The sequence below is a fragment of the Dermochelys coriacea genome, chromosome 6, assembly GCF_009764565.3.
Source record: "Dermochelys coriacea isolate rDerCor1 chromosome 6, rDerCor1.pri.v4, whole genome shotgun sequence".
Classification (NCBI taxonomy): domain Eukaryota; kingdom Metazoa; phylum Chordata; order Testudines; family Dermochelyidae; genus Dermochelys; species Dermochelys coriacea.
The window spans coordinates 36,097,250-36,117,113 of NC_050073.1; the positions used below are offsets into that span (position 1 = coordinate 36,097,250).

The 19,864-nt window shown below is 42.4% G+C and overlaps 1 protein-coding gene across 1 annotated transcript in view; it reads left to right on the top strand.

The window, feature by feature from the left end:
- Positions 1 to 19,864, top strand: part of CCDC73 (coiled-coil domain containing 73) — a 146,030-nt gene that overhangs the window by 124,311 nt on the left and 1,855 nt on the right. The window contains 1 exon segment of the mRNA XM_043516829.1: positions 16,077 to 16,210. Coding sequence (XP_043372764.1) covers positions 16,077 to 16,210 — 134 coding nt within the window.

Sequence of the window (19,864 nt, forward strand, 5' to 3'; positions counted from 1 at the left end):
GAGCAAGATCAAGATATCATTAGTTGTCTTTATATTGGTACAGAACTTATTGGTACACAAATGTGCCTTAGAACAGTGGTTCTCAACCAGGGATACACAAACCCCTCAGGGCATAGGCACCAGCTCTGTGGGTGTACCAGGGCTGGGGCGGAAGGGGAAAGAAGTGGAGTGGCTTGAGCACCCTTCGGGAACTCAGAAAGTCAGCGCCTCTGCCTGGGGGTACGCAGAGGTCTTCTAGGGAATACATCAACTCATCTAGGTATTTGCCTAGTTTTATAACAGGCTACCTAAAAAGCATGAGCAAAGTCAGTACAAACTAAAATTTCATACATACAATGACTTGTTTATACTGCTTTATATACTATAAACTTCAATGTCAGTACAATATTTATATTCCAATTGATTTATTTTATAATTATATGGTAAAAATGAGAAAGTAAGCAATTTTTCAGTACTAGTGTGCTGTGACACTTGTATTTTTATGTCTGATTTTGTAAGCAAGTAGTTTAAGTGAGGTGAAACTTGGGGGTATGCAAGACAAATCAGACTCCTGAAAGGGATACAGTAGTCTGAAAAAGTTGAGAGCCACTGCCTTAGAATATGTCTATACTGCAATTAAAAACCCATGGCTCGCCTGTGACAGCTGACTCGGGCTCACAGGGCTCGGACTAAGGGGCTGTTTAATTGCAGTGAAGACCAGAGCCTAGCCTTTTGGATGCTGCGAGCTGGGAGGGTCCTAGAGCCCAGGTTGCAGCCTGAGTCCAAATGTCTACACCACAATTAAACAGACCCTTACTTGAGCCTTGCAAGCCTGAGTGAGCTGTCATAGGCCAGCTACAGATGTCTAAGGCTATGTCTACACTAGAGACCTTACAGTGGCATCGATGCAGTTGTGCTGCTGTAAGATCTCCCATGTAGCCACTCCATGCCAATGGGAGAGAACTCCCCCACAGCATAATTAATCCACCCCCACATAGCGCTGTCCATACTGGTACTTCTGTCGGTGTAATTTTTTTCAGTCAGGGATGTGTTTTTTCTAAATGCAGACAGTTCATATGGAAATCTAAATGTATTGTGGTGGAAGGTGTTAATAGCTGCCATCAAGGGGGTCTTTGATCTATAGATAGTCACAGAAATCAACACCTCTGCCCTGGCTTTCTGTATTAGCCAACATTAAACCTCCTGCTTTCCATCAAGATATAGCCATAGCATGAGAATTTAAATTCACCAAAGGCTACCCTGAACTTCTCATCCAGCAGATAATGGATAACATATCCCAACAATGCCTGAAATCAGAAAAACCACTATGGACAACATATGACCACTTCATGTTTCTGGATCTGGTCAGGGAATGGCAAATATCTGGACCTCATCTACTGTTCCAAACAAGCAGGTTATTACTGATCCGACAAGCCACCCTCCCAGTTTTGACCAGCCATGCAGACTTTGGACCACATTGAACTGTATCCAACAAACCATGGGAGATGTGGCTACTTGATATACAAGTGTAAAATGAAAGACTTTCCTTCACGCTACTGTGGTGAAAACATCTAAACCATCAAACACATCATAAGGCAGTGCCCCAGATTGAGAGGTGAATTGGATGACATCCATAGTGTCACAGAGGTGACCTAGAAATAGCTTATGGACCTACAAGTGCATCTATAGAATGTTGCTCTGCAAATGCCATATGTGAGAGCATCACAGATCTCATTAAAGTTGATGTGTGTGCTAAAAGAAAAGGAGTACTTGTGGCACCTTAGAGACTAACAAATTTATTTGAGCATAAGCTTTCGTGAGCTACAGCTCACTTCATCGGATGCATCACGAAAGCTTATGCTCAAATAAATTTGTTAGTCTCTAAGGTGCCACAAGTACTCCTTTTCTTTTTGCGAATACAGACTAATACGGCTGCTACTCTGAAACCTGTGCGCGCTAAGTATCTTTCAACAATAGGAAGCCACTGCCCAAGGCAATGGGTGCATGGCAAGGCCAATCAGCAGCCAAGGCACATAGGCTGAGTGAGGGGTTTTCTTGGGACTGTTTGAAGAAAAAAGAAAAAAAAAAAAAAAAGAAGAGGATTGCCTGGTTGCAGCTTGTCCCTGTGTGTGGGAGGTAGAAAGCCACAGAAAGTCAGCCCAATGTGAGAGAAGTGCTGGTGAGCATGTCCCTGGGAGGAACACAAGGACAGAGTTTATTTTGGGCACAATACTCATTGAAAAGGCAGACTTCAATTTCTGAGCAAGGAAACTGCCTACTATGTTTAGGGAAACAGGGTTTTATGTATGTTCTTTGTAAATAGGATTGCAACAAAAAAGTACCTGACTTGCATCATCAATTTTTCCTCCTTAAGGAAGGACACCCTGAATATTGGCCAACTGCTAAAGTAAAAAAGGGTAATAATATCAATGAAAATGTTATGGCCAGTAGGGTTAAGGAAAATCAGAAGGAATTCATGAAATATAGCAGGAACAAAGGAAATCCAAACACTGATACACGTCTCAGACTAGGTAAGGATGATAAAATTGTCAATCATGAAGCAGAAAAGGGGTAACTATTCAATTAATATTTCTGTTCTGTATTTGGACAGAAGCAGGATGATGTATTCATATCTTAAAACAATAAGGAAATATTTTCTGTGCCATCAGTAACAAGGATGTATGTTAAACAGCAACTATTACATTGTTTTAAATGGACAGGATTGGGACAAAATCAGGAAAGCCAAGACAAAAAATGAGTTACAGCTGGCAAGGAATGGTAGAGACAACAAGATGGGGTTCTACAAATGTGTCACGCAAAAAAGAAAGATAAAGGCTCGTGAGTCTGTTGCTCACTGGAGAAGATGAGCTGGTAACAAGATGATATGAAGGCAGAGCTGCTCGTTGCCTATTTTGCTTCAGTCTTCTCACAAAAAATAGCATGTGACCTGATGACTAGCAAAGTTACCATAGATGATAAAGAGGAAGGGATGCGGATCAGGATAAGTAAAGAACACAGAGATCTTCTGACTAATTTGAATGAATTCAAATCAGCGGGAACAGATGCTATTCAGCCGAGGGTACTGAAGGAATTAACTGAAGAAATCTCGGAGCTACTGCCAATAATATTTGGAAACTCATGGAGGATAGGAGAGGTTCCCAAAGACTGGAGAAGGGTTAATGGAGTGCCCATCTTTAAAAAGGGGGGGAAAGGGAGAGCCGGGGAACTTTAGACCAGTCAGCCTGACCTCAATACCTGGGAAGCTACTAGGGCAATATATAAAACAAGTGGATGGATCTAGACTGTTCTCAGTGGTAGCAGATGACAGAACAAGGAGCAATGGTTTCCAGTTGCAGTTGGGGAGGTTTAGGTTGGATATTAGGAAAAACTTTTTCATTAGGAGGATGGTGAAGCACTGGAATGGGTTACCTGGGGAGGTGGTGGAATCTCCTTCCTTAGAGGTTTTTAAGGTCAGGCTTGACAAAGCCCAGCCTGAGATTATTTAGTTGGGGATTGGCCCTGCTTTGAGCAGGGGTTTGGACTAGATGACCTCCTGAGGTCCCTTCCAGCCCCAATATTCTGTGAAAACTTGCATCCATGAATATTAAAAGAATTGTTTAAGGATTGCTCTCAACAATTAGTGATGATTCCCATTATTCCAAGATTTGTTAAAGTTCAAGGACTGGAAAAAAGTTGATGTTGAGTAATTATTTTAAAGGGTAAATGGGATGACTGGATAACTTTAGACTGGTTATCCTGATACTGATCCCAGACAAAACCATGGAAAGGCAGATATGAGACAAAATCAGTAAAGGATTAAGTATGGTAGCATGATTAATGCTAATCAGCATGGAAAATAGGTCTTGTCAGACAAATGTGATATTGTTTTTAATGTGATCATGTTTGTTTGATAAACGTCATTGTGTTGGCATAATATACTTAGATGTTTGTAAGGTATCTGACTTTGTCCCACATGATGATAAAATTAACACTATACAAAAACTATACAAAATCACTGTACTATATTCAAAGGATTAAAAACTGGTTAACTGGTAGTTTTCAAAAAAATAATTAGAAATGGGGTATTATCCTATGGTTAAAACAATGAGGATTCCTTGTGGCACCTTAGAGACTAACAAATTTATTGGGCATAAGCTTTTGTGGGCTAGAACCCACTTCATCAGATGCATGGAGTGGAAAATACAGGAGCAGGTATAAATACATGAAAAGATGGGAGTTGCATTACCAAATGTGAGGTCAGTCTAACGAGACAATTCAATTAACAGAAGGATACCAAGGGAGGAAAAATAACTTTTGTAGTAATGATGAGAGTGGCCTATTTCAAAACAGTTGACAAGAAGATGTGAGGGAAGATGTAGGGAAGGGATGTAACAGTAGAGGGAAATTAGTATGGGGGAAATTAGGTTTAGGTTTTGTAATGACCCAACCACTCCCAGTCTTTATTCAGGCCTAATGTGATGGTGTCCAGTTTGCAAATTAATTCCAGTTCTGCAGTTTCACATTGAAGTCTGTTTCTGAAGTTTTTTTTGTTGAAGAATTGCAACTTTTAGGTCTGTTATTGAGTGAACAGGGAGATTGAAGTGTTCTCCTACTGGTTTTTGAATGTTATAATTCCTGATGTCAGATTTGTGTCCATTTATTCCTTTGTGTAGAGACTGTCCGGTTTGGCCAATGTACATTGCAGGGGGCATTGCTGGCACATGATGGCATATATCACATTGATAGATGTGCAGGTGAACAAGCCCCTGATGGTGTGGCTGATGTGGTTAGGTCCTATGATGGTGTTCCTTCAATAGATGTGTGAATAGAGTTGGCACCAGGGTTTGTTGCAGGGTTTGATTCCTGGGTTGGTGTTTTTGTTGTGTGGTGAGTATTTGCTTTAGGTTGGGGGGCTGTCTGTAAGCAAGGACTGGCCTGTCTCCTAAGGTCTGCGAGAGTGAGGGATCATCCTTCAGGATAGGTTATAGATCCTTGATGATGCGCTGGAGAAGTTTTAGTTGGGGGCTGTAGGTGACGGCTAGTGGCATTCTGTTATTTTCTTTGTTGGGCCTGTCTTGTGGTAGGTAACTTCTGGGTAGCCTTCTGGCTCTGTCAATCTGTTTCTTCAATTCACCAGGTGGGTACTGTAGTTTTAAGAACGCTTGATAGAGATCCTGTAGGTGTTTGTCTCTATCTGAGGGATTGCAGCAAATGCAGTTGTATCTTAGAGCTTGGCTGTAGACAGTGGATTGTGTGATGTGGTCTGGATGAAAGCTGGAGGCATGTAGGTAAGTATAGTGGTCAGTAGATTTCCGATATAGGGTGGTGTTTATGTGACCATCACTTATTAGCACTGTAGTGTCTAGGAAGTGGACCTCTTGTGTGGACTGGTCCAGGCTGAGGTTGCTGGTGGGGTGGAAATTGTTGAAATCCTATGATTGTGTTTCTAGTGGGATCCCACAAGGATTATTCTTGGCCCAATGCAATTAAATATCTTTATCAATTATGTGGAAGAACATAACTACTGTAAAAATTACAGATGACACATACATTGATGGAGTAGTAAATAATGATGACAGGCCCGTTATAAAGACCAAGTTAGAACACCTGGAAAAGTGGGCTCATTTGAATAAAATGTTTTAATACAGCCAAATGCAAGGTCAAATATCTAGGAACAAGGAATGTAGGTCACAAATTAAAGATGGTAGTTCGTATCCTGGAATGCAATGAAACTGAAAAGAACTTAGGGTAATGTTGGATAAGCAACAGAACACGAGCCTCCAGTTAGGTATAATCAGGGAAATATTGAGGCAGTGAGATAGTATTACCTCTGTATATGGCATGAGACAATACTGGAATACTGTCTCCAGTTCTGGGGCTCACACTTCAATAAAGATGCTGAAAAACTGGAAAGAGTTCAGAAAGAGCTACAAGACGCCTCATCCGGCACCAGCGCAACCAATACAGACAAGATCCCTGTCCCTCCAGCACTGACACCAGGATAATCAATACTAGTGGAATCCTGCCACTCCAGGGACCTCTGCATATCGGACGTACCGGTGTCCCTGCTTCTCAGTACCGGGACTTATGTACTGAGCCTGTGCTTAGCAAAGGAATATGCCATGCCATGCGCCTCTGCTCTCTAGCGAGGGTTCAGACAGCGAACCAGAGGAGGTGGCATCACAATACTCCACTCAGGCCCCATATGGTGCTCAGAATCAACAAAGCCCTAAAATATATCCACAGGTGGCCCCACCACCACTATCCTGGTTCGGCCACTCATGGGCACCACCGCCAGGATCCATGTCTCCCTACTGGCCCTATTGGGACCCTTGGGCAGCATATCACTGGCATGCCTTTTGGACTTCAAGCCTCACCCGAGAATCCTCAAGACACACCCCCTCGGCCGCAGCATCCAGAGCTTCGGAGCCTCCACAAGACATTATAGAGGAACAGGAGGGTGGTGCCGAGGAAGAACCGACACCGAGGACCATATTCTCCTCCTCCCCAGGTGAAGCAGTAATGCCTTCCCCACCATCTCTGGAAGATGACTCGTCTCTTCCAGGAGTTAGCAAAGAGTTGCAGATGCTCTCCAAATATCACTGGAAGTACATTCACCATTGGCTCCTTGACTTGACATATTCCATTCTATCTCCTCCTCAAAGATCGCGCCTCCCTATTAAATCACCTTAGACTCAGCAAGAACCATACAGCAAACCCCAGTGTTGGTAATGCCTACCTGCCAGTGGGCAGACAAAAAATACTATGTCCCTGCCAATTAATCTGAATTCCTCTTTATGCTCAGAATACATCCAACCTCCCTGTTTCACATGAATCAATTGAGTCACCTTCCAATTTTTTATCCCAAGCCTCACCAACAGGGAGGCTGTATTGCATACTTTAGATGTCAGGAGAGCCCTGGTCTTCTACCTGGACAGGTCAAAGGCCTTCAGGAAGTCCCCTAGGGTTTTCCACTCCATTGTGGAAAGATCCCAGGGCTCAGCAATATCAGCCCAAAGACTTTCCAAGTAGGTCTCAAATTGCATCAGACAGTGTTACCAAGCTTGCAACATGACCCCTCCAGACTCTATTCATACACACGCCACAAGGTCAACCTCCTCATCTTCACCTTCTTCCAGAATAGCCTTATCTCATAGATCTGTAGAGCAGCGACATGGGCATCAGTCCACACTTTCACAGAACACTATGTGATCACTGGGAACTCTGCTTCCAATGCCATCTTCAGCTCCACAGTGCTGTCATCTGTAACTGACCTGACTCTGAAGTCCCAGCCGTCCAGAAGGGGTACTGCTCAGGAGTCACCTACAGTGGAGCACCCATAGGGACACTACTCAAAGTTTTTATGTGCTGGCTAGCCTCATGGTGCAGCCAGAGCAGAGAGAGCACATGTGCAGACCTAATGGACACTGCTACTGAAGTCTCCAATCAGCAGCGCAGGGATGCAAACACACCCACAGTGGAGTACCCATAGGGGGACACATCTCGAAAACCCATAGTTACTGCACAAGGTGAGTAACTTCTTTTTAGCCATTTGGTCCTTCTGCAGCACCAGGTATTCACCAAATGCTTGACAGTCACACCAAGGGTGGAATCCATGTGGACAACAGATCTCAAAGAAATACATGCACTGTAGGGTAAGTAACTACAAAACTTTTACACATTTATACATTTGGTTAGATTAGAAGATGATGTAGCCATGTGGGATACCTGACTTCAACTCTCAATACAAATGCATTGCTCTCAGACTGTTACATTGCAGAAATAGTTAACAGCCTATGCGAGAAAGAAAAGGAGTACTTGTGGCACCTTAGAGACTAACAAATTTATTTGAGCATAAGCTTTCGTGAGCTACAGCTCACTTCATCGGATGCAGTGAGCTGTAGCTCACGAAAGCTTATGCTCAAATAAATTTGTTAGTCTCTAAGGTGCCACAAGTACTCCTTTTCTTTTTTGCGAATACAGACTAACATGGCTGCTACTCTGAAGTTTATGTGAGGGAACTCCTTATGCCACAGAATCACAATTCTGCCAGTGAATTAGGGAGTGACATTGATAGGTTCCAGAGAGCAGCCACAACACATGATCTCCAGGGTGAACTGGGAAATAGTAGACCTTCCTGAAGAATTATAACAAAACCAAACAACAAAAAACTAATGAAATAGAACATTATAATTAGACTAAGGTCTCCTGCTGCTACATACATGTGAAGGCATTTATAAAAATTAATGCCAAGGCAAAGCACATATGTATATTCATAGTAAGATAACTTTTGCTACTGTATCAAATGATTGTTACTTTGCTGCATCAACATTGACTCATAACAGTAACTGACTATGCTGACTGGTTTAGAAAATAAACTTCAGCCCTGATCCTGCAAAGATTTAGGTATGTGCTTAACGGGACTATTCATAGCATGGAAAGTCTTTGCAGCATTGGGCCTCACTGTGTGCTGCAGCTAATCTATAGTACAGCTTAAATATAGCACCTGATTAAATGCTTATGGTCCAATTTTCAGAAATGCTGGGCACCACAACTCCAGTTACATCAGTGGTTGTTGTGGGTGCTCAACACCTCTGAAAATCAGGCCAATATTGTTTTAAACATATCTAACTGCAATAAGAAAGCTAGTTCCTGATTAGATAGTTATTTAAAATGGCATTCAGTTCCTAATGATAAGCCATTCAACAATGTGACAGGATGGCACTGATTATATTTTAACATCTTATTCAGAAGCTGGTATTCATAGACACTCATTTCAGGAATCAGTGTTTTAACTAGAAGCTATGATTTACAATATAAAAAGTTGTCTACGATATGAATATTGGAAAAATACTTCTTTGAGTAGTGTCCCTATGTGTGTTTCACTGTAGGTGTGCTTGCAGCCCCGTGCTGCTGATTGGAGAACTTTGGTAGCAGTGTCCGTTTGGCCCACACATGCACTGTCCCCCTCCCCATGCTCTGCCACAAGACTCTGCAGTGCACAGAGGAAAATTCCCATCAGTTCCTTCTCATAGATTCATAGATACTAAGGTCAGAAGGGACCATTCTGATCATCTAGTCCGACCTCCTGCACAGTGCAGGCCACAGAATCTCACCCACCCACTCCTACAAAAAACCTCACCTATGTCTGAGCTATTGAAGTCCTTAAATCATGGTTTAAAGACTTCAAGGAGCAGAGAAGCCTCCCTCAAGTCACCCATGCCCCATGCTACAGAGGAAGGCGAAAAACCTCCAGGGCCTCTCCAATCTGCCCTGGAGGAAAATTCCTTCCCGACCCCAAATATGGCGATCAGCTAAACCCTGAGCATATGGGCAAGATTCACCAGCCAGATACCCAGGAAAGAATTTTCTGTAGTAACTCAGATCCCATCCATCTAATATCCCATCTCAGGGGATTAGTCCTATTTACCCTGAATATTTAAAGATCAATTACTTATCAAAATCCCATTATCCCATCATACCATCTCCTCCATAAACTTATCGAGTAGAATCCTAAAACCAGATAGATCTTTTGCCTCCACTGCTTCCCTTGGAAGGCTATTCCAAAACTTCACTCCTCTGATGGTTAGAAACCTTCGTCTAATTTCAAGTCTAAACTTCTTGGTGGCCAGTTTATACCCATTTGTTCTTGTGTCCACATTGGTGCTGAGCTGAAATAATTCCTCTCCCTCTCCTGTATTTATCCCTCTGATATAGTTATAGAGAGCAATCATATCTCCCCTCAACCTTCTTTTAGTTAGGCTAAACAAGCCAAGCTCCTTAAGTTTCCTTTCATAAGACAAGTTTACCATTCCTCGGATCATCCTAGTAGCCCTTCTCTGTACCTGCTCCAGTTTGAATTCATCCTTTTTAAACATGGGAGACCAGAACTGCACACAGTATTCTAGGTGAGGTCTCACCAGTGCCTTGTATAATGGTACTAAAACCTCCTTATCCCTACTGGAAATGCCTCTCCCGATGCATCCCAAAACCGCATTAGCTTTTTTCACAGCCATATCACATTGGCAGCTCATAGTCATCCTATGATCAACCAATACTCCGAGGTCCTTCTCCTCTTCCGTTACTTCTAATTGATGCGTCCCCAACTTATAACTAAAATTTTCAACAGCACCTGGCTAGAGACAGAGATATTATCTGTCCATTCATCAGATTGTTAACTCTGCTGTTAACTATCTACTAATCTTTCTTTGTTGTTTTAGTTTCCCTTGTTTTTTTTTTTCTTAAAAAACAAAACCCCCCACACTTTATCTACTTCTTCCTCTTTCTCTGGTTCACCTGGGTTTAAAGAGGTGCCTCTCCTGTTAAGAAGCATCTTTGTAAGGGAGGGACAGTCCTACTGTGTCCGTTGCCTTGGGGAAAACCACATGCCCCAGAAGTATTTTTTTTGTCAGCAGCTGAAGCTATGATCTCAAAAGGACAGACAGCTCAGATTAAAACTCCTTCTAATGGAGGCAGCTCTCCAACCTCCTTCAGACCCATGTCAAAATTTACCCAGAGGAGGGGAATCTTCACCACAGCCCTCTGCATCCACAGACGATTAACCTAAAGCCATGAGACACTCATATATAGCTTCAAAAAAGAGAGCTGCGAGTCCCCAGAGTGAACCCCAAACAAGCCAGAAAAGATCCCCAGCATGTTCTATATCATTGGTACCAATGGTACTGAAACCATCCAAATGCAGTACCCAGAACTTGCACAGTACCATCCCAATGGAACACGTTGATATGCCTAAAGACCCATGGGCACCAAAGCAAAGGTACCAACTGTGAGAGATAAGGACAGAGACCATGCTTTGGGGAAGGCTCCCTCACTATGGGCAATGGCTTTGGTACCAGCCATGGTATGCCAAACAGGGTCAGAGCATTTAGCCTTGTCTGCATCACCAATCCCATCGGTACTGTCGTCTCAGCATCGGCAGCCACCATCGGTACCAACCTCCATGGCACCACTGGAGTTCAGATACTCTAAAGACTTCACAGTATCTGATATACCTGGGTCTTCCCTACTTGGTACCAGGGCTCTGGTACTGACTTTACCTCAAGCTTGAGAGTCTCCACCGGCACCATGCCATGCCCCTCCATTCTCCAGTCGAGAGTCAGATAGTGAGCAGGAAGAGGTTGTCTTTGCACCTTTCCATGCACCTTATAGTGCCCATTACCAATCTGGGCCTCCAGAGCCAGCTGCCTTCTGGACCCTCAACCACCCTGGTATGGATGACAATGTCATCGTGACCCTTCCTGCCATCCCAATGGCCTTATTGGGACCCATGGGAGGAATATAGATGTGACACCTCCTGAACATTTAGTGTGGGTCACCGTGAATCAACAAGGGGCCCTCCATCAGCCTCTGCAGACCTTCACAAATAGGTCACCCCACTGACCAACATCTCGTCCTCATCGCCAGATGAGGCAGAGACGCCCCCTCCGCCATCTCTTTCAAATGACTTTAAACTCTTTCAAGACCTAAGAGGGTTGCAGACACTTTGCAATTGCCTCTAGAGGTAAAAGAATGATAAGCTGATAGACATTTTACACTCCTCTTCTTCATCCAGAGAAACCTTCCCCATCAATGAGGCTTTCTTGGATCCAGCCAAATTGAATGGCAGACCCATGCATCGGTCACACCAATCTGTAAGTGATCTGATAAGAAATACTACATCCCAACCAAGGGCACAGTTTCTTTTCTCCCATCCACCCCCTAATTTGATCGTTGTGGATGCGGTGAACTCCAGAGGTCGTCAGCACCAGGTCAAGTCCACCTCTAATGATAGGTATTAGAAAGGCTTAAGCCTCAATCATTTTGGAAGAAAACCTTATTCTTCTGCCACACTACAATTCCGCATCGCAAATTACCAAGCACTAATAGCAAAATATAACTACTTCAATTACTCCAAACTCAATTTGTTTATTGATCAATCACACAGATCAGTTTAGGGCCATTATCAAAGGATAACTGGTAGCCAAGATGGCACTTCAATCAGCACTTGACGTAGGCGATACTGCAGCACGATCCATCTTCACAGCAATTGTGATGCAACGGGCCTCTTGGCTACATTTATCTGGCTTCCTGAAGAAAGTACAGACAACCATGAAGGACCTTCCCTTCAAAGGCACCAAACTGTTCGCAGAAAAGACTGACGCATCCCTCCACACACTCAAAGACTCCAGGGCTACTCTTCGGTCATTGGGGATTTATACGCCTCACAGAAGAGAAAACAGAGTCCTCAGCCCTTACATAAATCATGCACAGCACCTATCAAACTCAATGCTTTTATGAGCCACCAAGGAAAAAGTCCAGATTCTCAAAGCGCAAACCATTGGGCACACAGCCTTCCTCTTCCCAACCATCCACTTCAGAACATCAATTTTGACAGACTAGTTGGGGCACCGACAGACCACTCCCTCCAACACTATCTGATGCTAAACAACTCTTCACATCCCTGTGGATGCCATCTTGCTGTTCCATAGCACCTGGGATTGGATACCATCTCACAAATTGGTGCTAGAAATCATCCTCAATAGGTATTCCATTCATTTCACCTCCCTTCCCCTGCCCCCACAACACCTTTCCCCATCCCTCTTCAGGGACCCTCCTCACGAGAGTCTACTGTGACAAGAGATAGATCACCTCCTCTGTGTAGGAGCTGGAGAACCAGTACCTCAACAAGTAGGAGGCAAAGATTTTTACTCTTGTTACTTCCTAATAATCAAGAAAAAGGGTTGGAGAGCCATACTGGACCTCAGAGCACTCAACAAGTTCATCAAGGCTCAGAAATTCAAGATGGTCATTCTAACAGCAATTATTTCAGCTTTGGAACAGTGAGACTTTTTTGGCCCTCAACTTTCAGAATGCTTATTTCAATCTTACCATCCCACAGATGGTTCCTCATGTTTACCCCAGGACAGGATCACTACAAGTACAGGGTACTCCCCTTTGGGCTATCATCGGCTCCAAGAGTATTCTTCAAGGTCCTCATTGTAGCGGCAGATCATCTTCATTTCTAGGGAATCATGATCTATCCCCATTTAGACAACTACCTCCTCAGGGCTCTTTCCTTCGACCAAGTTCTGCAGGTTACCCGTATGTCTTTGGACTTATTCAGAAGCCTGGCCCTACAAATCAATGTCCAAAAATCGATGTTAACCTCAGTACAGAGATTAGAATTTATAGGAGCCAATCTCGACTGTCTCTGAGTAAGCACTCTCCTCCCACAATACAGATTTTATAGGAGACAGTGCAAACCAGCCCTCAAATATCAGCCAGACACTGCTTTCAACTGTTGGGTGGCTGTGGGCACATTTGTGATAGCTCATGCCAGGCTTTGCATGAGGTGTCTCCAGTCATGGTTCACCTCAGTTTACAGGCCAGTCAGAGACAGCCTAGACAAGCCCCTATCATTACCCACGGAGGTCAAGCAGCCCTTGAAGTGGTGGAAGGACCCAGCAAACGTCTGCACAGGGATCTCGTTCACACAGCCCAGTCCCCCTCCAGCACTACTACTCACCATTGACACATCCCTCATAGGATGGGGAGCTCATCTCAACAACCTCATAACACAGGGCAAGTGGTCACCCAGGGAGGCATTTCTTCATATCAATCTCCTCGAACTCAGAGTGGTCAGGAATGAGTGTGCTTATTTCCTTCTGCTGATTAGAGATACACTCACAAGGGTCATGACAGACAACATAGCATGTATGTACTACATAAATTATCAATGGGCACCAGATTGCTTTCCCTTTGAGGAAGTACTAATGCTATGGAACTGGTGTATTATGATATCAATGGCCTACCTACCAGGAGTGCAGAACACGACAGTGGAGCGTCTCAGACGCAAGTTCCTACACAACCATGAATGGGAGATAACTCAGTGACTACTGAGTTATCTCCCATTCATGCTATGTGGGATAGCATATATCCCATATATGCTATATCTATGGCATATTCAGACAGTGAAGGTCACCGACTATAGACTTGTTCACCACTTACCTGAACAAGTAATGCCCATGCTACTTCTTCAGGGTAGGCCTCAGTCAGTACTCTTTAGGAGATGCTCTCTTTCTCTCATGGGAAAAGGGCCTTCTATACACCTTTCCCCCATTTCCTCTATCGCTGAAAGTCCCATTAAAAATAAAAGGAGAAAGCAAATGTTTACTGATTGCTCCCACCTAGCTGAGACAGACGTGATACCACCTGTCACAGCTGGCAAGATGTCTGCAAGTCTCTCTCCATACCTTCTCTCGCAGAACAAAGGAAACACTCTCCACCCCAACTTGCAGATACTCCAATGCAAGGGGTGGTTCCTTCATAGTTCCAGCACATATAAAGATCCAGCTCTCAAGAGGTACAGGGAGTGTTACTACGTAGTATGAAATGGGCTACCCTGTTTAGTTACCTGCAAAAGCAGACTAGATTTCTGGTTTGGTGTAATTCAAAACAAATTTCCCCATCTGCTACTCTCCCAATGGTATAGGAGTATATACTGACTCAAGAAATCAGGACCGTCTCTTAGTTCATTCAAAGTTCACCTAGCAGTCATAGCAGCCTGCTATGAACAAATAGAGGGATTCTCAGTGCTCTCACCCAACTACAAAACAATTCCTTAAGGATATAGTAAATTTTTTTCCTCAACCCAGATGCCCCACCTCAATATGGGACCTAAACTTAGTATTAAAGAGCCTGACTAGGCCACCCTTTGAACCCATGGCCACTTGTTAGCTCACATGCCTGCCTATTAAGACAGTGTTCCTGGTGGAGATCACCTCAGCAAGGAGAATAAGGGAAAATAGCAGCACTAATGGCACCCCCACCTACTTATACTATATTATTTTGGCACAAGGTTACTCTCAGACCGCACCTGAAGTTCATCCCCAAGATGACCTCATCTTTTCACATAAACCAACTGATTCACCTCCCAAACTTTTACCCTAATCCTCCCTGCAATAACAGGGAGGCTATACTGCACACCCTAGATGTTAGGAGAGCCCTGGCCTTTTACCTGGCCAGGACAAAGGCCTTTAGGAAATCTAATTTTTTTTCTTTCCATTGCGGAAAGGTCTAATGGTACAACGATATCGACCCAGAGACTCCAAATGGGTCTCGAACTGTATCAAACACTGCTATCAGGTTCACAACATAGTATCCGGAATCCGTGCACTCCACGAGGTTTGTTTCCTCCTCTGTCACCTTCCTCAAGAATGTCCCCATATCGGAAATCTGCAGGGCAGCAACCTGAGAGTCTGTGCATATCTTCTCAGAACACTATGTGTTTACTGGGGAGTCTGCTTCCAATGCTATATTCGGCTCTGCAGTATTGTCATCCATAACAGACAGCGCCAAAGTCCCAGCTTCCCAATAGGGATACTGCTCAGGAGTCACCTACAGTGAAGCACCCATAGGGACACAAAGAAGAAGAGGAAGTTACTCACCTTGTAAGTAATGATGGTTCTTTGAGATCTGTGTCCCTAGGGATGCACCATGACCCACCCTCCTCCCCTCTTCGCAGTTCTTGTCAAGGACTCTGCAGTAGAGAAGGAACCGAGGGGGATTCACCCGGGCATGCTACTTAGCCTCCTGGCAGAGTATGAGGAGGAGATAGCGCATATGCGGGCTGAATGAACACTGCCACCAATGTTCTCCTATCAGCAGTGCAGGGATATAAGTGTACCTGCCATGGAGCACCTATAGGGGTCACATCTTGAAGAACTATCTTTACAGCACAAGGTAACTTCCTCTTCTTTGAAATTATTTACCAAAAACATCTTTTTATTTTAATACTGGGACTTCTTGTAATGCATTATATAAAAGAAATGATGGTAAGCAGTATTTTTTATTAAAATGGAAACTTTATTTAAAAAATAATTCTTGCTGCTCTGCTGTTGAAACAGAATTTCTGGCAGTAAGATCAAAGTGTAGAAAAACAATAAATGAGGTAAAATCAAAACAAAAATTCTGTGATTTAAAAACAAACAAAACACTTGTGGTTCTTAAGATCAGAGATAAACCAGAAGTTTAGTCACTCTAAAATTAGTACCTAGAAAATGAATTGCAGTTGTTACCATTTCCTTTTTGTCAATCAGATTCTACCAGTATTAACAGAGTTGCTGATGCTTTGAATACCTCAAGTATCCATCGAGGTCCCAAGAGAGATCCCAGTGAAGAATGGAATGCAATAGCAAAGACTTTTTATGATTCTTCTTTTCCCACAGAACATGTAAGTCAATTAAAAATATTGCAGAGCAGACCTTGGTGAGCTAATTCTACAGATATGTGTAGAACTGTATGCATCTGGATGTTTTAAGACCTAGTCGATCTCCAAAATAATATGAAGAGGGCAACATGGCACCATTTTTCACAATTAATGTTGATAGAAAACAGCAGGAAAAAGTCACAGCCTATAAATCAAGCAGATGCTAGCCAGTCTGTTTTGGAAGGAGAGGGTGAGGTAGTTCATTATGTACCTCAATAAAAATGATCACCTACAATATAGGAAGACAAGCATATTATGTTCCTTTTATTTGTTTACTTATCTAATAATTCAGAATATATATGAATTGCAATATCTGTTAGCTAGTTTGTTCTATGCCGCAATAAAATATATATTGCTCATTGCTTTTGAATTTGTTCATCATCATCATCTTTGTTTGATAAGGCAGAATATTCACATTGGTATACATCAATGTATGCATAAGCAGAGAATTAAAAGAGGAAACCTGTCATTCTCTAGGGTCAATTTGTCATACAAGAGGAAACTAGCCATGCTTCATGTTGCATTTTGGAGATCTCTGTGATACGTAACACTTTATGCAAAACCCTGAAGAAAAGGGCTAAGTCTGGTTTCTGTCTCAGAGACACGTTCTAAGAAACAATATTAAACATACCTTCAAAGGGTGATTTTTTTTGGTGACAACTTGTGAATTAACCATCTTGGACCTTCCATTTTGGACATGATTACTGAGAAGATGGTGGGCAGTCAGCTGGATCCTATTGGTCTGGTTTCAGGCCTGCGTATGTAGAGATAATTATACTGACATCTTCATGTGATAGACGACCAAGGTTAGAGGTCTACTGATTTTATTGGATCACTTTCAATACTATTTCAGCACCACTGGCTCACTTGTTCTCTAGTAGCACCATTCATTCCTTTTGGATAAATCTCAAAGGGTTGTATTGAACAACTCAGCCACCCAAAACACTACTTCCATGTTATCAGTATTCTTTTTCAACAAACATGAGGCCACCTGCGAAAGTTGAGTTGTTTTGGGCTGCATGCCCGTCAGTATGCTCATGATACTCTTTTGCCTAACTCAGATTCCACTGTTTGCGCTCTTTCCACATGTGAGAGAGATAGGAATAAGGATAAAGATGAGCTGAAGTTAATGCTGAGTGGTAGGGAGAAGTACCTGGATAAATTGGCAGGGATTATATCCACTCCTTTTAAACAGTAGAAATGCTATATCTGCCCTTAGTTAAAATAGTATACCAACATGTCTTAGCTACAGCAAGATAAGAGGTTGCAGCTTTTATTTTAATATACACACCTCTGATTGCATATATACCCACTTTTGTCACTTCCAGACTACACTACTGAACTTTGCTCTACCAAGGGCTATTCATGAAAGCCAAGCAAAGTCTTCATCTCGGAGAGAATGTAGCTGCTTGCCTTTGTGGATTAGACATACGTGAGACATAACTAGTGCATCTTGCTGACTTATGACTTCAGGTGCATTTCAAAGTGTTGAATCTATAAAGCCACAGTCTGGGATTTTGCTTCTACCTCTTCTCATTTGTTTTGGTATTACAGTTGTAATTAGTTATTTCCTCAAGACTAACTTTTATGGGCATAAAGAAGGGGAGCTGGAGGATTAAAAATAGTGAAGAGTTGTCTTGATCACTAACAACTTATACTGTTATCATATCATACTGTATTAGTTATGTGCTACAGCACACTGAATAAATTGTATTCTAGCACAGACTAAATACATTAGTCTGGAAAAAAAAGGAAAGCTAGGGTATTTTTTTTTTTTTTTTGGTTAGTTGAGCCCTTTAATTCTGAAACATTTCCTGCTCCAATTCATAAATTATGAGACATGTCTCATTCGCTGCATCTTGAAAGGTAAAAAGCTGCACAACTAAGGTCTACAGGGAGAGGGGCTCTCTCCCGAAGACCTCCTAAGGTGCATGGGATCAGACACTCCAGTGATGTGAAGTCATTTCTGCAATATAGATTTAAACAAAAAAAAAAAAAACAAGAAAAAATAGAGGCTGTTAAAGTTGGATAGTTAAACAGTCATAAACCAGGAAATTACAAAGGTAAAAACTTTAATTCTGGCCCTTGTACCTATGCATCATAATAATATATGATCATTTAATTGACTGTTTCTCAAACAACTCAGAGTTGTAAATAAGCCACCCCCCCAAATGACATGAATTACACCAACCAAAGCACCGGTGTGGACAGCGCTATGTCAGCGGAGAGCTTCTCCTGCCGACACAGTTACTGCCTCTCATGGAGGTGGTTTTATTATGCTGATTGGAGAGATCTCCCATTGGCATAGACCGTATTCTTCAGATGCGCTATAGCGCATCTAGTGTAGACTAGGCCTTAGATATACGCATGGTATCTTGTAGTACTGTGTGTGCCAGACATAGTCGTCATTTCTATCAGAAGTAGAGTGAATAGTACCATTTTCACAAAGCATACTGCAAATTAGGTGCAACAGCAATAGAGAAAAATTGCTGGGATACTTGAGATATTTCATAGCTAACATATATTTCATAACTACCTGACCCTCATGAATTATATGTAAGAATGTATGTATAGTGGTTGAAAAATATTGTATAAGATATGGCTGCTGACTAAATAAGCCATGTGTTTGGATAAGACAAGCAAGAATGTACCATATAAAAGTCTAAGTCAAGGATGACCTGGACCACCATAACATGGAAAATAGGATAAATATATACGAATGACAAAAATAGTACAAGATACTACACAAGTGCACCTAAGATTATGGGGGGGGGGGGGAAATCAAGCAATTGTATATAACAATGTATTAAGCATCCATACACTGTGCTTGTAATCAGAATGCATATGTGCATCCTTAACTCATTTCCTGACCTGAGTGCTTAAATGCATAACATTAACATTCTCTTAATGACAGCTTCTATCAATAACAAGTTCCTGTTGAGCTTAATAGCATTTGTTCTATTTGTCGCTAAGGCTGACACAGCAATGCATGACACTCATTAGAATCAACCAACCTGGGTACAGAAATCTGCAGTTTTAAAGCATTTCTGATCCTTTAACATTTAAAAACCTAAATGATATAAATTTTAAATCCAATGGATGGGATTCACACAGCCATCCAATATTTCAAACACACTTAACATATCTGTATTAAATGTATGAGCCGCTACACATACTACCTACTGCAATTTATTCTCCAGGGCTCAAATGCAGGTCTCTCTTGGTCCTCCTTACTAAAACCCTAGTAAATGGCCAAGCACATGGGAACCTTACTAGCAATGCCAAGTGCAAAAACAATTCTCTTCCTTCTAGTGTAACATGAAGGTGCAGGAATAGTTCCATGCACAAACTAACTGGGAATTCTGGCTGGTGGAAGCATTGGCAATAGACAGTTTGCCTACACTCCTTCAGGCTTGTGGAGAAGAGCCAGATCCACCATTCATCGTCTTACATATAGTGCAGTCTCTCTGCATGGCAGCCCACATAGTGAAACTGCAATAGTTTTGTTACATTTTGGACCTTACTAGAGGTAGAAGTGTGGAGCAGCATTTGGCCATAAAAGTAGTAACTATTATATTTTTCCATACTCTGAGATAAATTCTTATTTCAGTGTACAGT